This window comes from Trichechus manatus, unplaced genomic scaffold (genome assembly GCF_000243295.1).
Source record: "Trichechus manatus latirostris isolate Lorelei unplaced genomic scaffold, TriManLat1.0 scaffold00108, whole genome shotgun sequence".
Taxonomy (NCBI): domain Eukaryota; kingdom Metazoa; phylum Chordata; class Mammalia; order Sirenia; family Trichechidae; genus Trichechus; species Trichechus manatus.
The window spans coordinates 4022797-4045404 of record NW_004444044.1 but is presented as its reverse complement, the minus strand read 5'-3'; the positions used below and the strand labels follow the sequence as shown (position 1 = coordinate 4045404).

Genomic DNA, 22608 nt, shown 5'->3' with positions numbered 1-22608 from the left:
AAAAAGATGGAAACAACCTAGGCACCCATCAACGGACAAATGGATAAACAAATTATGGTATATCCACACAATGAAATACTACGCAATGATAGAAAATGATAAAGCTGTGAAACATCTTGTAACATGGAGGAATCTGGAAGGCATTATTCTGAGTGAATTCAGTCAGTCACAGAAGGACAAATATTGTATAAGACCACTATTATAAGAACTCAAGAAAAGGTTAAACATAGAAGAATACATTCTTTGATGGTTAGGAGGGTAGGGAGGGAGGGTGAGGGTTATTTACTGACTAGATAGTAGATAAGCATTATCTTACGTGAAGGGAAGGACAGCACTCACTACAGGGAAGTTAGCACAACTGGACTAAACCAAAGCTAAGAAGTTTCCGGAATACAATTAAACACTTTGAGGGACAGAGTAGCAGGGGTAGGGGTCTGGGGACCATGCTTTCAGGGGACATCTTGGTCAATTTGCATAAGAATGCTTATTAATAAAATGTTCTGTGTCTTACTTTGGTGAGTGGCGTCTGGGGTCTTAAAAGCTTGCAAGCGGCCATCTAAGATGCATCAATTGGTCCCAACCCATTTGGAGTAAAGGAGAATGAAGAACACCAAAGACACAAGGAAAGTATTAGCCCAAGAGTCAGAAAGGACTACCTGAACCAGAGACTTCATCAGCCTGAGACCAGAAGAACTAGATGGTGCCCAGCTACCACCAATGACTGCCCTACAGGGAATACAACAGAGAGTCTCTGATGGAGCAGGAGAAAGGTGGAGTGCAGAACTCAAATTCTAGTAAGAAGACAGGACTTAACGGTCTGACTGAGACTGGAGAAACCCGGGAAAGAATGGCCCCTGGATTCTCTATCAGCCCAGAACTGAAACAATTTCGGAGGCCAACTCTCCAGAGATTGGACTGGACTGTGTGACATAAAGTGATACTCGTGAGGAGTGTGTCTCTTAGCTCAAGTAGATACGAGAGACTAAACAGGCAGCTTCTGTCCAGAGGTGAGATGGTAATGTAGAGAGGGTTAGGATCCGGTTGAATGGACATGCAGAATCAGGGGTGGAGAGGAGGAGTTTGCTATCACAGTATTGGGAGAGCAATTAGTGTCACATAACAATGTATGTATAAATTTTTGTATGGGAGACTAACTTGAAATGTAAACTTCATTTAAACTACAATAATAAATAAATAATTTTTTAAAAATTGATCAAAGACCTAACTATAAAGCCAAAAACTATCAACTTCATAGAAGAAAAATACGATCAACGCTAGAGGCCCTAATACATGGCATTAGCAGGATACAAACCATAACTAACAACACAAAAACTCCAGAAGATAAGCTAGATAACTGGGATCTTCCAAAAATTAAAAACTTAAGCTCATCAAAAGACTTCACCAAAAGAGTAAAAAGAGAACTTACAGACTGGGAAAAAATTTTTGCATATTACAAGTTAGACAAAGGTCTAATCCCTAAAATCTACAGGAAAATCTAACACCTCTACAACAAAAAAACAAATAATCCAATTAAAAAATGGGTAAAGGAAATGAACAGACACTTCACCGAAGAAGACATTAAAGCAGCCAACAGACACATGAGAAATGCTTACGATCACTAGCCATTAGAGAAATGAATATCAAAACCACAATGAGATACCATCTCACCCCAGCATTACTGGCACGAATCAAAAAAACTGGAAATAACAAATGCTGGAGAGGCTGCAGGGAGTTCGAAACTCTTATGCACTGCTGGTGGGAAGGCAAAATGAAACAACCATTTTGAAAAATGATATGGCACTTCCTTAGAAAGCTAGAAATAGAAAGACCATAGGATCCAGCATTCCCACTCCTAGGAATATATCCTACAGAAATAAGAGCGGTCACATGAATAGACATATGCATACCCACATTCATTGCAGCATTGTTCACAACAGCAAAAAGATGGAAACAACCTAGATGCCCATCAACAGATGAATTGATAAACTATAGTACATACACACAATGGAGTAATATGCCATGATAAAGAATAATGATGACTCTTCAAAGCATCTCACAACATGGATGACACTGGAGGACATTATGCTGAGTGAAATAAGTCAATCACAAAAGGACAAGTATTATATGAGACCACTACTGTAAAAACTCATGAAAAGGTTTGCACACAAAAAGAAACAATCTTTGATGATTATGAGGGATGGGAGGGGTGGGAGGGGGAAATACTAAATAGACAGTAGATAAGTGGTCACTTTGGTGAAGGCTAAGACAGTACACAATACAGGAGAGGCCAGCACAACCTGTACAAGGAAAGGTCATGGAAGCTCCATAGACACATCCAAGCTCCCTGAGGGACTGAATTGCTGGGCAGAGGGCTGTAGGGACCATGGTCTCGGGAAACATCTAGCTCAATTGGCATAACACAGTTTATAAAGACAATGTTCTACATTCTACCTTGGTGAGTACCATCTGGGGTCTTAAAAGCCTTTGAGTAGCCATCTAAGATATTCCACTGGTCTCACCCCTTCGAGAGCATGGGAGAATGAAGAAATCAAGATACAAGGGAAAGATTAGTCCAAAGGACTAATGGACCACAACTACCACGGCCTCCACCAGAGTGAGTCCAGTACAACTAGATGGTACCCAGCTACCATCACTAACTACTCTGACAGGGATCACAACAGAGGGTCCTGGACAGAGCTGGAGAAAAATGTAGAACAAAATTCTAACTCACAAAAAAAGACCAGACTTACTGGCCTGGCAGAGAGTGGAGAAATCCCAAGAGCACAGCCTCTGGATACCCTCTTAGCTCAGTAATGAAGTCACTCCCAAGGTTCACCCTTCAGCCAAAGATTAGAGAGCCCCATAAAACAAAATGAGACTAATGGAGCACAACAGCCCAGGGACAAAGACTGGAAGGCAGGAGGAGACACAATAGCTGGTAATAGGAAACCAAGGTCAAGAAGGGATAGTGTTGTTATGTCATGGGGTTGTTAACCAATGTCATAAAACAGTACGTGTACTAACTGTTTAATGAGAAACTATTTGTTTTGTAAACCTTCATCTGAAGTACAATAAAAATAAATTTTTTTTAAATGAATACATTTAAAAAAAAAAAATGTTCTGCCTTGAGAGGCAATATAAGGTAGTAATTAGGATCTTGGCCTCTGGAACCAGACTGTGTTAAAATCCCAATTCTACCACTTATAACACACCTTTGTTGTACTTAATTAACCTTTCTATGCCCCAACTTCCTCACATGGGCTAACATATGATTGTTAATCCATATACAGTGAAACCTGTGAGAGCTGGAACTTGAAGGGACTGTCTTGTTTTTTTGGGTCTAGCAAGTTTTCCATCCTTGACAGGGTGCAGTCTTACCACTTTTCTATCACCCTCTGTTAGTAGAAAATATTTGAGTTTTCTTTCTCTGACATGTTTTCACCTTACACAGGTTCTGGCTTTCACAGGTTTTACTGTATATTTAGAACAGCGCCTGTCAGGTAGTTAGTGCTTAGTAAATGTTAGTTACTATTCATTAATTTTTTTAAAAAAAGCTAGTTTACTCCACTTGAAGAATGACTTCAATTTCTCCATGTTTCTATCACAATAGTTTAAACTGGAGTGCCTAAGAATTCATTGTAAATTTAAGATGCATATTCCTGTGCCCAACATCCAGAGCTTCTGATTCAGCCAGCCTGGTGTGGGGCCAGAGATCTGTATTTTTAACAGGCACCCCAGATGATTCTGATCCAAATGGTCTATAGAACACACTTTGGGAAACATTCCCCTGGGCACATTGATTGTTGGTTTCTATTAGCTGATAACATACACATATAAATGAAGTTAATACAAAAATGAAGCATGGTACCATAAGACTACAAAACCTCAAGAGTTCGTTCTTAACCTTCTTTTGGGCCAATTAGTCCCATGAGATCTGTTGAAAGCAACAGACTCTTCCCCCAGAACAATAACAGTGGTCTAAGCACAGCATTTTACATACCACTTCAGTGGGTTCCCGGACTCCCTAAAGTCAGGCAGGAGTCCATGGGTCTTAAGAAACCGTACACTAGGGGAGTGCTACTTTTACCCTTAATGGCTATACATGGCTGGTGTTAATATATTGCTATTTTACCGTGGGTGGGGAAGGGATGATTATTCAAATAACTAAATGACTGATTAGAACCGAAGAATTTTATTAGCAGTTTTTATATTTATTGAATAAACTCTTTAGACATAGATTTTTACATCATGCTAAAACATAGGTAGAGCTGAACGCCTTCAGGCCGAGGCTTACAGGCAGAGTGGGGTGCCTCTGGGCACTTATGCGTGGAGTTGAAGAGCTTTGTAATACTTGCCTGAGCAGGGCATAGGCAGGGCTGGGCCATCACTAGGGGGGAAAGAGAGAGAGAGAGAGAGGACCTGCCTGAGGGCATAACTGAGAAGTTATCCTGACTGAAGAACTGTATGCTGAGTCTTCTGAGTTGTTTCTAATCCTGAACTGTAACCTGTTATGCCAAGACACATGGAAATCTCCAACGAACACCAGGTCCACAGATGCTGAAAGAAGACAAGGACCTTCCCTCAGAGCCAACAAAGAGAGAAAGCCTTCCCCTAGAGCTGGTGCCCTGAATTGGGACTTCTAGCTGCCTAAACTGTGAGAGAATAGATTCCTGTTTGTCAAAACCATACACTGGTGGTATTTCTGTAATAGCAGCACTAGATAACTAAGACAGAATTTGGTGCGTTGTAAAAAGGAGAAGCCTAAAGATGACAACTTTGGGAATAAAATCAGGAAACGTAAGCCTTCATTAATTCATTTAACAAACATTTACTAAGCACATAAATGTGCTTCAGGAAGGTAAAAAATATTAAAATATATTCCTTGCCCTTGAAGTAGAGGAGATAGACACATAGCAATTAGAACGATTACTGCTTAAATAGTTCGGATGATGTAGGACCTCAGAAAGGCATGTAGCTCTCAAGTATGGAGGGTCCCTGCATGGCACAAGCTGTGTGCAACTGGCTGCTAACCTAAAAGTTGGTGGTTTGAACTGCTTCAGTAAAGATTACAGCCTATGGAGCAGTTCTACTCTGTAACACATGCGGTTGCCGCGAGCTGGAATCCACTCAACAGGTTTGCTTTTTTTTTCTCTAATAGGGAGGGCAGAGAAGGTCTCATAGAAAATGTTTGAATAGAATCTTGGGTGAAAGGAGTGGGGATAGAAAGGTGAGGAAGGCAAATGTGCTGAAGTTTATCCAAAGGCAACTAGATTTTAGTGGAAGTACTTACAAGGTGTTGGTAGGGGTGAGGCACGGTAGGAAGATAATAATGGAAAGGTAGGGCTGCACAGTGGTTAAGCACTTGGCTGCTAACTGTAAGGTTGGTGGTTTGAACCCTCCAGCTGCTCCCCAGGAGAAAGATCAGGCAGTCAGTTTCCATAAAGATTACAGGCTTGGACCCTATGGGGCAGTTCTATATAGGCACTCTGTCCTACGGGGTTGCTATGAGTCAGAATCAACTAGATGGCAACAGAATAGAGGGAGGGGTTAGACAATGAAAGAATTCATTGGATATTTAAGGGGCTTAGATTTTATCGTAGACATGGAGAAGCGAACCAAAGTTTTTAAGAACAGTATGACATTATTAGTTCAACATTTCAAAAATATAAAATACCCATTCTAACTGTTGTATAGCAGTAGAACTGGAATGGATTAAAACTAGATGCAGGGAAACCAGCTAGGAGTCCTTTGCAATAATATAAGCAAGAAAAGATGAATACTTAAATGAAAACAAAGAGGACAAATTAAGTGACAGATTTTGAGAGAAATGTAAGAAGCACAGTTCAAGAATTTCAGGAAAAGAGCAAGTGAATTAGGACAAACTGTGAGTAAAGTCACAGAAGTTAAGCATTTAAGATAGTAAACATTCTAAATAGACACAAAATGAGAAGCTCTTCTAGAGCCAAAAAAAACCGATGGTTGAGTCAATTGTAACTCATGGTGAGCCCGTATGTTACAGAATAGAACTGACCTCCATAGGGTTTTCTTGGCAGTAACGTTTACGGAAGCAGATTGCCAGGACTTTCTTCCACAGCACCACTGGGTGGGTTCGAATCACCAATCTTTAGGTTAGCAGTCGTGCCCAAACCATTTGCACCACTCACCTGAATTCTACTTCCCATGATATACACAAGGAACACAACTTTGCTGATAGTAGATCTTCATAAAAAAGATACCATTATCAAAATAAACCATTAATCAAAATAACCCCTCAATATGCTTTATTTTCTATTATAAAAGTAGTACATATGTTATAGACTCTGCAAATAAAGATGAAAAAATGTCCATATCTCTACAACTCAGAGAAGACTGCCATTAATAGTTTTAGACTATATACAGTGCTTATATTTCTTAAGAGTATCTACAATATACATGGAAAGGAAGTATAAATTTATTATTTTGGTAATTAATATTTTGGAAAAATAAACCAATAAGCCAATAACAATAGTCATCAAAGCCTAGTAATTCAGAAGTAAGGAACAGTGGATTCTTAAGTGAGCTTTCATAATGCGGCATTATATTAATTAATGTAAATACTTGCATTTATTAAAATCAGCTTAACATGACGTCTTAAGAAATTGACTTGCTGTTTTCACATAGGACTTTTCCCAAGTACTGCACATTGTAAAACAAAGGGTTCAAGAAAACCATTACTTTAGAATCACAACGAACACGTGTACTATACTGAAAAGAATATTCACCCTTCCCAAGTGGTATCTTTCTCTGATCACAGCCCGAAGAAGCTTATGCTGTAGGCACATTATCATCCATGACATTGACCTCTAAAAAGTTTTGTAATGTATTCTAAGTATCCATCTTTAAGCTCACCAAAGTGTTTCAAAACAAACAGGGATAACTAAAATGAAAATGTAGGTAAGACAGCCTACATGACCCTGAGACCTGAAAAACTAGATCATGCTCAGCTACCACTCCTCTGACTGGGATCACAACAGAGGGTCCCAGACACAGCGGGAGTAAAATGTAGAAGAAAAAATCAAATTTACAAAAAAGACCAGACTTACTGAGCTGACAGAGACTGGAGAAACCCCCTGACTATGGCCCTAAAGACACCTTTCTGACGTGGAATTGAAGTAATTCCCAGAGACCATCTGCCAGCCGAACAACAGACAAGCCCATAAAATAAACAATAACACCCAAGAGGCACGCGCTCCTTAGAACAATCCATTATACAAGGTTAAAAGGGCAATATTTGCCCAGAAGCCAAGATGAGAAGGCAGGAAGAGGTAGAAAATCAGGACGAAAGGAAACCTGGAATCCAGGGCGTAAATGGGGAGACTGCTGACACATTGTGGGGAGTGAAACCAAGGCCATGCAATACTTTCCATACAAACTATCAGATGGGAATCTAATTTCCTCTGTAAACTTTCACCTAATGCACACACACACAAAAAAAAAACACATACATAAGAGTTAAAAAGCATCTCTGTTTGATTTCACAAGAAAATTAATGGAGCTTGATTCTTAATTATAGTGGCTTGGATTTTACTTTAAAACAGCATAGAAAGACACTCCATGCATTTTCAAAAGGAACAACATGTTTAAGCTTGTTTTTATAATCTTGGCTTCCGTAAATGTGTGTAGCAGCTGAATCAGCCCTTTATGTCACTAGATCTTGTGCAGAGCTATGATTATCTTATTGATCCAAATGCTAAAAGCATAAGACGCTAGGAACTTGGAGTACTATCTATCCACCTTTAAAGGAAAAGCTCATAAATAACCTTGCCCGTAAGTTTTAAAGGACTCATATTTCAGCTGGTTTTCTGTATTCATTATACTGCTACTTAATTAATGACATAAAGCATAAATACAATTGTTTTTAAAAGTGGAGAGGCACAAAAGGGCCAATACATTACAAGATTCCAGAGCATGTCAATATTTATATACAGATGGCAAGACTTTGTCTCACATACTTTGGACATGTTATCAAGAGGGACCAGTCCCTGGAGAAGAACAGCATGGTTGGTAGAGGAGAGGATCACAGAAAAAGAGGAAGACCCTCAATAAGATGGATTGACACAGTGGCTGCAACAATGGGCTCAAGCATTAACAATTGTGAGGATGGCGCAGGAGCGGGCAGTGTTTCGTTCTGTTGTACACAGGGTTGCTTACAACAACAACAAGTTTATCCTGACTAACAAGAAGAGAGAAAGCTGGCAATTTAGACTACATAGTGTTTTGTACTTTGTTAACTTGGTGACTCTCTTGGTTGATTATGGTCCTTTCTGGAGAATAATTTGTGAAAATTCTGATCTGGGCCCTACCATTCTCTTTTCTTCTACCTACAATAGGAGAAGTATATATTCTTGTAAAACATCTCTGTGAAGGAATCTGACAAAAATATAACGATCCTTAGAAATTTCTGCATGCAAAAACATACTAAGAGATCCATTAAGAACAGGCATTGAAACCACGATACATCTGGAAATTTTTAGGTTTTCTCTTCAAGGTAGTATACGATATACAATTCCTAAAACGCAAATTTTTTTTTTATTTTTCTTATTTTTATTGTACTTCAGGTGAAGGTTTACAGAACAAATAGTTTCTCATGAAACAGTAGTACACATATTGTTTTATGATGACATTGGTTACCAGCCTCACAACATGTAACCCTCTAACTTCTCAACCTTTTTTTTTTGGTGAAAATACACATAGCCAAAGATACACCATTTCAAAAATTACTACATGCACAGTTCAGTGACATTGACTACACCCTTCCAATTGTGCTATTCTCACTTAAGATGACGGCTTACAGAACAAAATAGTTTCTCATTTAACAGTTACTACACATGTTGCCCTATGACAATGGTTAACAATCTCACAACACATCAACAATATCCTTACGCAACCTTGGGTTCCCTATCACCAGCTTCCTTGTCCCCTTCTGCCTTCTGGCCCTTGGCACTGGACTCCTATACCTCGTTAGTCCCATTTGGTTTTACGGGGCTGTCCACTCCCAGGCTGAGCAGTGAACCTCGGAGATAACTTCACCACTGAGCTAAAAGGGTGTCTGGAGGCCATACTCGCGGGGTTTCTCCAGTCTCCTTTAGGTCAGTAAATCTGGTCTTTTTTTGTGAGTTAGAATTATGTTCTACATCCTTCTGCAGCTATGTCCAGAACCCTCTGTTGTGATCCTGGTCAGAGCAGTCAGTGGTGGTAGCCAGGCACCATCTAGCAGTACTGGACTCAGCCCGATGGAGGCCTTGGTAGCTGTGGACAATTAATCCTTCGGACTAATCTTTTCCTTGTATCTTGTTTTCTTCATTCTCCCTTGCTCCCGAAGGGATAAGACCAGTGGAGTATCTTAGACGGCCGCTCACAGGCTTTTAAGACCCCAGACACTACTCACCAAGGTAGAATGTAGAACACTGTCTTTATAAACTGTGTTATGCCAATTGAGCTAGATGTTCCCCGAGACCATGGTCCCCACAGCCCTCCGCCCAGCAATGCATTCCCTCGGGGAGTTTGGATGTGTCTATGGGGCTTCCATGACCTTTCCTTGTACGAGTTGTGCTAGTTTCCCCTGTATTGTGCACTGTGTCACCCTTCACCCAAAATACCACTTATCTATAAAAGGCCAATGTTTTACCAAGTAACCCTCACCAAGACTGAAAAGACCCAACAAACCTCCAAATGCTGAAGATGAAACATTTTTTTCCTCAATTGTTTGCTTTTATTAAAGTTATACACTAGCTATTTTGCCAAAATAAAATGGCTAGTAATAATTATTAAATAATTGATTAAACTCTATGCCAGACCCTGTTTTAAAGGCTTTACTTACATTTCTTATTTAACCTTCACATCTCTGTTTAAGTAATATGGTCCTCATTCTACAGAAGAGGAAACCAGGCTCAGAGGACAAATAATGTTAAGTTAAGCACTGGTGCTGGGATCAACAGGTCAGTAAATTTCAGAAACTGAAAAGCTATTAAGAAAGAAATGCTCTAAGACTGCTTAGTGTCTTGTAAATATCTTCCATTTTAATATTTCTTGTTTTAAAACATTTGGTGAAGGATAGATTTGGTAATTTCTGTTGGTGATTTCAAGAGTGATTTACAGAGAATAACAACAATACAAACGTTTTATCTTCCTTTCCGATAAGTATAACTTCCTCTACAAAAAAGAACACAGAAAGCGAAAAGCAGGCGGGCAAAATGTTACCGCACACAACAGTGATTTTTGAGTCAATGTGGATTCTACGCCGGCAATTTTGCAAGCTGAACACAAGACTAATTAGCTAGGAAATATGGGGGCACGTTCACAGAATCCAGGGTAAAGAATAACGATAGTGACTGGAAACTGTCTTTGAGAGAGAAATGTTTACTTAAGGGAATTCCTGGATCAGTAATCATTGATTCAAGTAGTCAAAATAAAGCAACGGTGGTCAATTACGAGCGAGGCACAAACACTATAAAAGTGAAAACTGCCTACCTGTAATAGACACTTGTCATATATATTCTAAGCTGTTTGGTTTAAAATGCACTCATGCACACTCGGAGCACTGGAAAACCAGGGAGTTAAAGTGAAAGCAAATACAAGATTTCTATACAGCGCACACGACAGAGAACAAAAGAGGTGGGAGAAAGAAGACACCCACCTCTGGTTTCTCACATAAAAAGCTCACGAATCAAAACCGTGAATCAACGGTTGAAGTTCCAGTACTTGAAACGCAAACTGTACAGTTTAATACCCTGAGTGGGGTGGGGGAGTAGTTCCTTTTTAAAATTATCTTTCGCCTCCTCTTCAACCCAGATCTTTGTGCTTTCGTGCTACCGATGAAGTTAGGCGATTACAGACAAAAACATCGCTAGGTGTGCTCCAGGCCTCCCACCTTTCAAGCACCAGTGGGGCAAACACACCTGACAGCCTAAGAAGGCCGTGCCTCCGGGGGCGGGTAAGGACGCAGCAAAGGGTATCGTCTCTTCCCCAGGATCAGGCGGGAGATCGGCTGCCGGAGGGAAACGGAAGGTGGGGAAGTGGGAAGAGGAGGACTCTGCCACCTAGGGGAGCCGATTCGCAAACGGGGGGCCGGGGCGGGAGGGGCAATCGAGAGGAAGCTGCTGGTTGCGAAGCGCGCCGTCGGGCGGGGCTGGCCATCCAGCTGGCTCGGACCCTCGCGGGGCGGGCTGTGGACAGTGCGGCGGAGCTAAGAAGCCGGCCCGCGGCCGAGAAGAAAGGTGGCGGCGGCGGCGGCGGCGCGGGCCGGACGAGGCGGCGGCTCCTAGCGGTGACTCTCTGCTCCCCCGCCCAGGCCCGGGCGTGAGTCGGAGGCGGCGGCTAAGGAAGGACCCAGCATGGCAGAGACCCCGTCGCCGCCCAGCGCCGGAGCGGAAAGTTACCGCGAAGAGCCGGCGAGGGGCGGGGGGCGGCCGCTGGAGGAGCCGCACCGCGCTCCAGCCGGGGGCGCGGATCGAGAGGGCGAGGCGGGACCGCCGCTGGCCTCCCCCGCCGGGCAGTCGGAACCCGACTCGCCTGTAGCCGCCCCCTTCTTCCTGCTCTACCCCGGCAATGGAGGCGCCGGCTTCCCAGCGCGCCCGCCGCAGCAGCGCGTTTGGAGGACCCCGCCGTCGCCGGGCTCCCCGCTGCCATTCCTGCTGCTGAGCTACCCGAGCGGCGGCGGCGGTGGCGGCGGCAAACACAGTGAGTGGCGACTGGGGTCCGGGGACGCCGGCAGGGCAAGAGGACTCGGCGGGGAAGGGCCCGTCCGGCCCGGCCCCCGCGGAGCTCCGCCTCTCGCGGGGTCCTAGGAGGCGGGGGGCGGGGAGAGTGGGGGGTGCAGGGGGTGGGGTGCATTGGGCAGCCGCCGTCCCATCGCCGGATTTTTTACGTCGGTGTCTTCCCAGGCCTCCGGCTCCCGCCGGGCCCGGCCTCCCCCAACCTCCCAGGCTGGGCCGGGCGCTCATCCCCTCCAGCCTCCCGCGTGCTCCGGCGGGGGCTGCGAACAGTCCGCCCGTCCCCACCCGGGCCACCCAGCCTCTGCCCCGGGTCCCCGGCTAGGAACCTTCCCGGGAGGAGTCGAGGAGGGGGCGGCGCCCAGAGACCTGGCAGTCCCGCAGACCCGTCTTCTGCGGGCCCTAGGTGCCGCAGCGGCCAAGTAGGTGTGGCTGCTGAGCCACCGTCCCGGCGGCCTCAGTTGTACTACGTGTTTTTTTACGTTCTATCACTTCGTACCAGTAAATAGGACAGATCCGTCCCGCGTAATGGGAAGAGAAATCTCGGTGTGCAAGATGACGAGAAGAAAATGTATGCTTTGGAAGGACACTTCCCCAGGATCATTTGGCAAGAAGAGGCCTCTATCTTTTAAAGCCACTGTCGCGGAAGCCCTCTGAATACAGCGCACCCCAGTCGGTGCTGTATCAACCAACATTTATTGCTACTTGTAATGAGCGAGGCTCTAGATTAGGCAATGTATATAAAAAGAAGTCTCTTGGAGCAGTGTTAATCTGGTTAAAAACACAAGATTTTATGCTGTGAAAATGTAACTGACGATACAAAGCATGAGAAAGTGCCAAATACTTTGCTGTCTGAGTTCTGAAAAGAGAGAAACTTGCTTGAGGTGATGAGGGAAGAAATCTTCTCATAGATTTTTTTTTAAAGCACCGAACCAAATCTTTTAACTGCTTTGCGCTGCTCCCCAATCCATCCCCTAGGAAAAGGTGAACATTTGTTGAATATCTCCTATGTGCATGTGCTGTGATTATCATGGCTAATCCCTCACATCTTTGTGAGCCAAATGTGATTCGAGCTGTTCAGTTGAGGACGTTGAGGATCAGTATGATTAAGTGATTTGTCCCAAGTAATTTAACATAAGAGAAGGAATGGAGTTGACCCAGATTGCAGGCCTACCAAGTCCATTCCCTTTAAGTGCCAAAACTGTGGGATGGTTCATCAGAGGTTAATAGTAACGGTCCACTGGATTCAACTGGAGGTAGTCAAATTTTACTTTTTTTTTTTTAAGTTTGGAATTTTGAGGGTGTTTTTTTAAATTGTGCTTTAGGTGAAGGTTTACACCTCAAGTTAATTTCTCATTCAAAAATTTATGCATGTATTGTTTTGTGACGTTGGTTGCAGTCCCCACAATGTGACAGCATGCTCCCCCTTTCTACCCTGGTTTTCCCTGTGTCCCTTGTCCAGTTCCTGTCCCTTGCTCCCTTCTCATCCTGCTTTTGGACAGGAGCTACTCATTTGGTCTCATATATTTGATAGAACTAAGAAGCACATTCCTCATGTGTATTATTTTTTGTTTTATAGGCCTGTCTAATCTTTGTCTGAAGAGTGGGGTTCGGGAATGGTTTCAGTTCTCGGTTAACAGAGCGTCTGGGGGCCATAGTGTCAGGGGTTCCTCCAGTGTCTGTCAGACTGTTAAGTCTGGTCTTTTTACATGAATTTGAATTCTGTTCTGCATTTTTCTCCTGCTGTGTCCAGGACTCTCTGTTGTGTTCCCTGTCAAGGGGGTTGTTGGTGGTAGCCGGGCACCATCTAGTTCTTCTGATCTCAGGCTGGTGGAGTCTCAGATTCATTTGGTTGTTTAGTCCTTTGGGTTAGTATTTTCTGCCTTTTCTTTATTACCCAGAAAGTGAGCCAACTGATTAAAAGTCTTAGTAAAACCATAGTTTGTATCGAAGTCGTCTGCCCTAATCTCAGCATGTTTAACATGTGGCAGAAATGAGTCTATAATAGCAGGGGAAATAAAGATCAGAATAATCTCATTGCCACTTTTCATCTTCTAAAAAATTTGCTTTCTACTTTGTACTTTAGCACAGCCTCTTTTTTTTTCTCCTTCAAATTTTCTGTTTTCTGTAATCTGTGTATTAACCACGTCACTATAGAATGAAGGCACTCCTGTCAGTTCTTATAACTCTGTTTTAACAGTTATGGTACAAGATATGATGTAGGAGAATATTTAAACTGTTGGCCAATATAGCTGTAGGGAATATAGCTGTGAGGGTTATCTGAATTTCAGTTATTTACTTGACTCCTTTTTCTTATTTTAAGTATTACTAGGAAATGAGGGCCCAAGTGTGATCAAGATCAGGAATGAAAGACTTAAAGCTAAAGTTTTGCTAAGTGTGTGTGATCACTTGGTCCCTACCTTACGACACTAGCAAATGTATGATGTGATTTATTAACACATAAAGGTCCAATATTCCCTCGTTATCTTTATTTCTGAAATAGTTGATTGGTGTGTAAGTGCTCCAAAAAATTACTGGGAAAATACACATGTCCCCCTTCCAACACTTTTAAAAGACCACAGCCACTAAAGACATTTCACATTAAGAAAATATCACTGATGCATATTTTATTCCGATATGAAGTTGACTTAAAGTAGTTCCTATTCTGGACTGTGAGCTTTTGTTCTTACCTATTATTCTTATGGAGCTCTGGTGGCACAGTGGTTAAGAGCTCGGCTGCTAACCAAAAGGTCAGCAGTTCAAATCCACCAGCCACTCCTTGGAAACCCTATGGGACAGTTCTACTCTGTCCTTTAGGGTTGCTATGAGTTGGAATTGACTTGATGGCAACGGATTTGGTTTAGGTTTAATATTATTCTATATGTACTTTAGAACCCAGGCATACTTGGAAAAAGGAATATTCTAGATATTAATAATAATAATACCTTCATGTTGCTGCATTGCAAAGTCAGTGCAATATTATCTTCTGTTATGTACCTGGTTATCGGAACTCTGGGTTACCTGACTGTTCATCTGAAAAATCTGAAACCAGTTTAATAAAGTCTTCTCATTTCAATTACCGGGAGTGTACTTGGATGCAACCTCAACACCTAATGAATATTATAGCGACTGGAATGTACCTCCTCAGCACCGACTTTTAACTCTTGATAATATATTTATCAAAAGTATAATTTAGAAAAAAAGCTATATACTAAGGTAGTATTATCTTTTTAGTTTAGAATTCTTGACCATACTTCAAGATTTAAATAATTAACCTCTACTTTTGAGTTCAAAAGCTTTGTTAAATGACAGCGGTGAAGAACAGCAAAAATGTATACAAACAGAGAACATAGCCTAACCTTTTCAAGGCTAAGGATGAGTACTGCTCTGGTGTAAAATTTTGAAGCTTATAATGTCCGTAAAATATTAAGCATGCTTAAATGCATTGTGAAAGAAGAAGGCTTCTGATGTGCCTTATTGGATTATGTACCTTTCTGAGTCTTCAAGTGCTAGTAATCTGCTATAGTTTTATGCTCCTAACTTTTAAATCTCATAAAACTTCCTAGCATGCTTTTCATTTTAAAATTGATTTTATAAAAATTGAAGCAACTCATGAACCATTCTTACTGTTTAGATATTTTATAAAATAAAAGTACATAAAGTAAAAAGAGAACTTTCCTCTTCATGAACTCCACACTCCCTCTTTCTTTATCAGAGGATACCAGTGTTTGACTTTGGTCAGTTTTCTTTGAGAACTTTTTCAGGCATTCACAGACATGTATATGTTTATATTTCTTGGTAGTTTTTCCTCCTTGGTATGAACTTCATCAGCTATATGAGAAGGAGCTACTTGCATGCCATAGTCAAATACTTTTAATGCCATCCTTTTCCATCCTGACTTTAGAATTCATCTTGCAATGGAGAGGATGGATGAGAGATGGCATCTTTCATTGTTGAAGAAAAAAGGCACTTGTGACATTTGCATGGTTACCAGCTGCTACTTATAGTTACTCTTCACCTCTTCCAACTCCCAGAGCTACAGCAAACATGAAAATAGCCCACATCACCCACTCCCTTGTCTTTTCTTCCTTAGTTAGAGCAGTCTACCAAAAAGTACCCCATTTACCAAGCAGCAGCTTTCTTTCTATGTGTGTTTGTGCTCTTTTGAGGTGGGAGGAGGAGGGCTAGAAGAAGAATAGAGAGAAGAAAAAAACCTCGGGAAGGACTGACAGTGTTAGTATACTGCCCACTTCAAAGTGGAATGTACTTACAGTGAGTCCATGGTTGAGCCCTGCCTAGTACAGAAAGAGGCATCTAGAAGCATTTGACTGTTTCACATAGATGCACTTAAAGAATCCATGGTGTAGGAAAAGAGCTTCCTCATTTACATTTAAACCCAGGAATGAGTGTGTAAGGGGAGAAAATTAATTTTATGTTCACAGATATATATATATATATATGGTACATATACAAATCTATATGTATGTATATAATAGATATTGTGTGTGTGTATCTATTTATTTTAGTTTGTTCTCCATGGACATTTCTGTTCTCTTTTTTAATTATTTCATCATATTCTAAAAAACATACTTGGTCAGGAGTTGAATATATATCAATAAATTTGTCTGCTATATGCTTTGTAAAATTTAAAAAGACAAAAATATTTTATTCTGTTTTGTAAACATAGAGGCATTTGTCCCTAGGTGGTGCAAACGGTTATGACACTCAGCTGCTAACCAAAAGGTTGGAGGTTTGAGTCCACCCAGAGGCACCTCAGAAGAAAAGCCTGAGGATCTATATCCAAAATATCAGCCACTGAAAACACTATGGAACACATTGTACTCTGACACGTGGTGTCACCATGAGTAGGAGCTGACTCCACAGCAACTGGTTGCCCAAGCTGGGAAGTGGAGAAGGGAGAGGTTGAGCTGTCAAGGTCCAAAAGTTTTGGGCATTCGCCTTCATAAACCCAAAACCCGTAGCCATCAAGTAGATTCCAACTGATAGCAACCCTTTAGGACAGAGTAGAACTGCCCCATAGGGTTTCCAAGTCTGTAATCTTTATGAAGCAGACTGCCACATCTTTCTCCCACAGAGCGGCTGGTGGGTTCAAACCACTGATCTTTCAATTAGCAGCTAAGTGCTTAACCACTGCACCACCAGGGCGCCTTATTCACCTTCATAACCGTACTTTTTGTAACCACAGATTACTTTAGGTGGCGTTTTAAAATAACAGCTCTGATATGTTCAATGTAGAGCAGTGCACCCCATTTACAATATTGTGATTCATGAACTTGTTAGCCTTCATCTCTTTTCCAACTGTGTTAAGAATGTAAAGAGCCATTTTCTTTTCTGATTCATTAAATGCTTTGTGTTAAATGGCAGATATAAGCATCTATACAAAGAAAAGAAAAAAAGAAAAGAAAGCCCTCAGAAATGCAGCATCTTCCAAGAATGTGTAATTGTAGATAAGTAAGTACTAGAGAGCTGGAGTTTAGCCGTTAAGAGGGTCTAAGCACAGGTGACTCCTTTCCATGCAGAGCTGAAATGACCTGAGACGTCCTTGGCAGCTACTGTGGCGCAAGTCGCTGGGTCATGCCTCTGTTTCCTTCCTCAAAGCTGTGACTGAAATATCTACATCTGTTGCTTGCCTTCCTGCTTCTGCATTTATTACCACTGCTGCCTAACTTACCAGTTTGATTTCCTGGCCAATTTCTCCCCTTCTATTCTGCCTCCTTTTGTTTCATCGACTGTTCTGGTCTTGGCATTACCAAAAAGTGAGAACATGCTTCTGATTGACAGAGAAATGATTTCAGGATATTGGATGTAATCCTTGAGTCTTTGGCTTTTCTTTGGCTGCTCTGTCTTGATATTTATAGGTTCATTCTTTGTAAATGGAGATGCGTTTTCTTTTTTCTTACTTCTGAACTTAACTTCATTCTGGATACTAGAGAATCCTGGAAGCTTCTTCATTAGATAACAGATGTTTACTATAGTTCTGCAATCCGAACAATTATGAATAAAAGAATGGGACTAGCAAGATGATAAAAGCACTAGTGGCTACCATTTATGGAATATTTTTGTGTGGCAGGCATAGGACTAAGAACTTTACATGAATCAGTGCTTCTTAAATTTTTTTTTAACTGAAGGACAGAAAATGAGTTCATATCCCTGAATAGTCTGACTCCTAAGCTCATGTTCTTAGTCACTGTGCTCCCTTGCCAAGGCTTTAAAGTGCTGGTTTGGGTAGAGGGTAACAAGTATTGCTGGGTAGGAAGTATAGCAGAGGAAAGGTGGTGAAGAAAGCAACTCCTGAGACTAAAAGACAGGTATTGGCCTAAAAGCATGTTCACCTTGCATCTTATCCCTTTTGGTTTGACTTTCCACAGAAATCTGTATGTTAAAGAGGTAGAATTTTATCCAGAAGCTAAAAGAACGTATTTTTTTAATGTAGGCTATAGGTAGTAAAAAGTCCAGAGGTAGCAGAATTAAAACCAGTTGCCATCGAGTCGATTGCAACTCATGGCGACTCTGTGTGTGTCAGAATAGAACCATGCTCTGTAGGGTATTTAGTGGCTGATTTTTTGGAAATCGATCACCAGGACTTTTTTCTGACATGCCCCTGGGTGGACTTGGACCTCCAATATTTTGGTTAGCAGCTGAGCACATTAACTGTTTGCACCATCCAGGGACTCCTGTGACAGAATTAACTGGATGAAATAATGATTTTTCTTTTTTGGCTAATGTTTTTGAAAATACCTTAAATAAGATGCACTGCACACTGGGCAACTTGTATCCAACATAAATAAAAACAGAATCCCATTTTAATAACTTTTTCATGACATCACAATTGTTACATTTCTACCCATACTTTATTAATACTGAACCTTCTTTCTACAGTGCAAAGTGGCTCATGAATGAGCTTTAAAATTTGCTTTGGGGCGTCAGTAGCATACAAGGAAAAGCCAGTTGCCATTGAGTCGATTTCCGTGTGTTACAAGTAGAACTGCCCTCCATAAGGTTTTCAATGGCTGTGACCTTTCGGAGGTCCCTGGGTGGCACAAACGGTTTGCCTTTGACTGCTAATCTGAAGGTTGGTGGTTCAAAACCACACAGTGGAGTTGTAGAAGAAAGGCCTGGTGATCTGCTTACCTAAAGATTACAGCCAAGAAACCCTATGAAGCAGCCCTACTCTGTCACATATAGGGTCACCATGAGTTGGAATTGACACGCCAGCAATGGGTTCGGTTTTTGGTGACCTTTCCGAAGTAGATCACCCAGTGCCTCTGGATAGACTCAGACTGCCAAACTTATGGTTAGTAGTTGAACCTTATGATCCCACCCAGTGCACTATAAGCATTAAATAATTGGTTTGAAATTATGTGAAAGGAAATGTTCTTAGAGTTATGAAGCAGTGGTGCTTAAGAGAGTATCAGTATGGTCATGCCGTCTGTTGTTAGGTGCTGTCGAGTCGATTCCGACTCATAGCAACCTTATGAACGACAGAACGAAACACTGCCTGGTCCTTCACCATCCTCACAATTGATGTTATGCTTGAGCCCATTGTTGGAGCCACTGTGTCAGTCCAGCTTGTTGAGGGTCTTCCTCTTTTTTGCTGACCCTGTACTTTACCAAGCATGATGTCCTTCTCCAGGGACTGATCTCTCCTGACAACATGTCCAGAGTATGTAAGACGTAGTCTCGCCATCCATGCCCTCTACCACAGCTATAGTTGAATAATTGCGAATAGTTCTATGTTGTTGTTGTTGTTAGTTGCCATCAAGTTGGTTTTGACTCATGGAGACCCTATGTGTGCTGACCGTCAGAAGCAGATCACCAGGTCATTCTTCCGAGTCACCTCTGGGTGGGTTCCAACAGCCAACCTTTTGGCTAATAGTCTAGTGCTTAACCATTTGCATCACCCAGCGACTCCGAATAGTTCCATACTCTTCCTAAAACTTGACTTATCTGTAGTCGAGCGCTACTGGCTGCTATGGTATTTCTGTTCACAAAGCTAATCTTAGTAATCATCTGACTCTAGACTTGCTGGATACCAAGCGGTCATAACATTCACAGGTGCCAGAGGGAGTGGTGTGGGGGATGGGGCAGAGGCAGGAAAGTTTGAAAGAAAGTTATGCTGTTGTTGTGTGTCCCTGAGTCGATTCCAACTCACAGTGACCCTATAAGGCAGAGTAGAACTGCCCATAGGATTTCTTAGGATATGATCTTTATGGGAGCAGATCACCAGGTCTTCTCTACCACAAAGCAGCTGGTAGGTTTGAGTCGCTGACCTTTCAGTTAGCAGCCAAGCGCTTCACCATCACACCACCAAGGATGCTTGAAGGGAAGATGTGGGAACCTCCTAAAACATAGGGAGATGTTGGCAGACCCTGACAGCAAGAGGCACATAATAAACAGGAGAGGTTGTTTTAGCATGTTGCCTTTTAGAATATGATTCCTCTAATTTTAGACTGTGTTTAGGGAATCTCCACAGATACTCTTCTGCTTCTACTGTCTTTTATGAACCAAAGAAATCTGATCACCTGATGTGAATGCTTGGTAAAACTGCTATTCTGACACATTTCTCTTTTTACCTTCCTAAAGGCCCAAAAGACACTGTATGGCTTTTGCTCCAATCTCCTTTTTACTTTACTCTGCCTCTGTTGCATAAACATTTGACCCTTACTAACTTTTCATTTCAGGTAATGATTGCTTTTTTTTTTCTGAACTATCAAAGGCACAAGCACTTAAAATAAAGATTGATAATGGCTGACACTTACTGACGGCTTACTTTGTGCAGTGGATCAAGCTTTGTATTTTATTTACATTACTTCATTTAATCCTCATGACTCTGAGGTAGTTAATGTTATTAAGTTCTTTTTACCAGTGAAGAAACCGGCATTGAGACAAGTAATTTGCCAAGACTGGTCAGCTTCTAAGTGGTGGAGATAGGATTCACCCTAGGTTTTCTGACTCCGGAGTCCATATGCTCTACTACGCTTCTTCACTGCCTCACATAACTGAGATTGGACCCTAGAATGGAGGCTCCTTTTCAGACAGTAACCTTCTAGATTCTTGTTCTACTCACTAAAGCCCTTATTTATTAAAAAATAAGTGAATGAATGAAATTCACAAGTCACCAATTTGATAGAGAAAAATAGTTATATATATAAATGGCACATGAAAAGGCCATCTTTGCCACAAGGACTTGTGAATTTCTTTTTTTTTTTTTTATTGTTGTGCTTTAAGTGAAGGTTTACAATTCAAGTTAGTCTCTCATAAAAAATTTATACACATTATTATGTGACCCTAGTTGCTCTCCCTATACTGTGTCAGCACACTCCTTTCCACCCCGGATTTCCTGTGTCCATTGAACCAGCTCCTGACCCCCTCTGCCTTCTCATCTTGCCTCCTAACGGGAGCTGAACATTTAGTCTCATGTACCTACTTGAACTAAGAAGCACATTCTTCACGAGTATCATTTTATGTGCCATAGTCCAGTCTAATCTTTGTCTGAAGAGTTGGCTTCCAGAATGCTTTCAGATCTAGGCTAACAGAGAGTCCGGGGGCCATATCTTGCAGGGTCCCTCCCGTCACAGTCAAACCATTAAGTCTAGTCTTTTTACTAGAATTGAGTTCTGCACCCTGCTTTTCTCTTCCTCCATCATGGACTCTCTGTTGTGTTCCCTGTCAAGCCGGTCATTGGTGGCAGCCAGGTACCATCTAGTTCTTCTGGTCTCAGGCTGATGAAGTCTCTGGTTTATGTGGCCCTTTCTGTATCTTGGGCTAATGCTTTCCTTGTATCTTTGGTGTTCTTCATTCTCCTTTGCTCCAGATGGGTTGGGACCAATTGGTGCATCTTAGATGGCCACTCGCTAGCTTTTGAGACCCCAGACACCACTCATCTAAGTGGGATACAGAACATTTTCTTAGTAAATTTTGTTATACCAGTTGACCTACATGTACCCTGAAAGCATGGTCCCCAGACCCCTGTCCTGCTACTCTGTCCCTCGAAGTGTTTGCTTGTATTCAGGAAACTTCTTAGCTTTGGTTTAGTCCAATTGTGCTGACTTCCCCTATAGTGTGTGTTGTCCTTCCCTTCACCTAAGATAATTCTTGTCTACTATCTAGTCAGTCAATACCCCTCTCCCTCCCTCCCCACCCTCGTAACCATTGAAGAATGTTTTCTTCTGTGTTTAAACCTTTGCTTCGTTTACAATAGTGGTCTTATAGAATATTTGTCCTTTTGTAACTGACTACATTCGCTCAGCATAATGCCTTCCAGATTCCTCCGTGTTATATTTCAAGGATTCATCATTGTTCTTTATCGTTGGGTAGTATTCCATTGTGTAAATATACCATAATTTTTTTATCGTATTCATCCGTTGATGGGTGCCTAGGTTGTTTCCATCTTTTTGCTATTGTGAACAGTGTTGCAAGGCACATGGATGTGCATATATCTATTTGTGTGACAGTTCTTATTTGTCTTAGCCATCTAGTGCTGCTCAAACAGAAGCACCACAAGCGGATGGTTTTAACAAAGAGAAGTTTATTTCCTTACGGTAAAGTAGGCTAGAAGTCCAAATTCAAGGTGTCAGCTCCAGGGGAAGGCTTTCTCTCTCGGCCTTCTCATCAGTGTTCCCCCAGACTAGGAGCTTCTTTGCTTAGGGACCCCGGTCCAAAGGACGCGCTCTGCTCCTGGCCCTGCTTTCTTGATGGTATGAGGTCCCCCTGTCTCACTGCTCACTTCTGTCTTTTATATCTCAAGAGATTGCCTCAGGAAACAATCCAGTCTTATAGATCAGGTCCTGCCTTACTAACACAACTGCCACCCATCCTCCCTCATTAACATCATAGA

At 41.9% G+C, this 22608-nt stretch overlaps 1 protein-coding gene across 3 annotated transcripts in view; it reads left to right on the top strand.

The window, feature by feature from the left end:
- The first annotated feature begins 11158 nt into the window (after positions 1-11158).
- RUFY3 (RUN and FYVE domain containing 3) overlaps positions 11159-22608 on the top strand; it is a 107625-nt gene continuing 96175 nt past the window's right edge. For 2 of the 3 annotated variants that reach the window (XM_004383328.2, XM_023737789.1), the window contains exon 1: positions 11160-11718. In XM_004383328.2, the coding sequence (XP_004383385.2) occupies positions 11373-11718 (346 nt within the window). In that variant the 5' untranslated portion in view covers positions 11160-11372. Of the gene's footprint in view, positions 11719-22608 lie in introns of all 3 variants that reach the window. The other variant, XM_004383326.2, reaches the window with a different exon arrangement.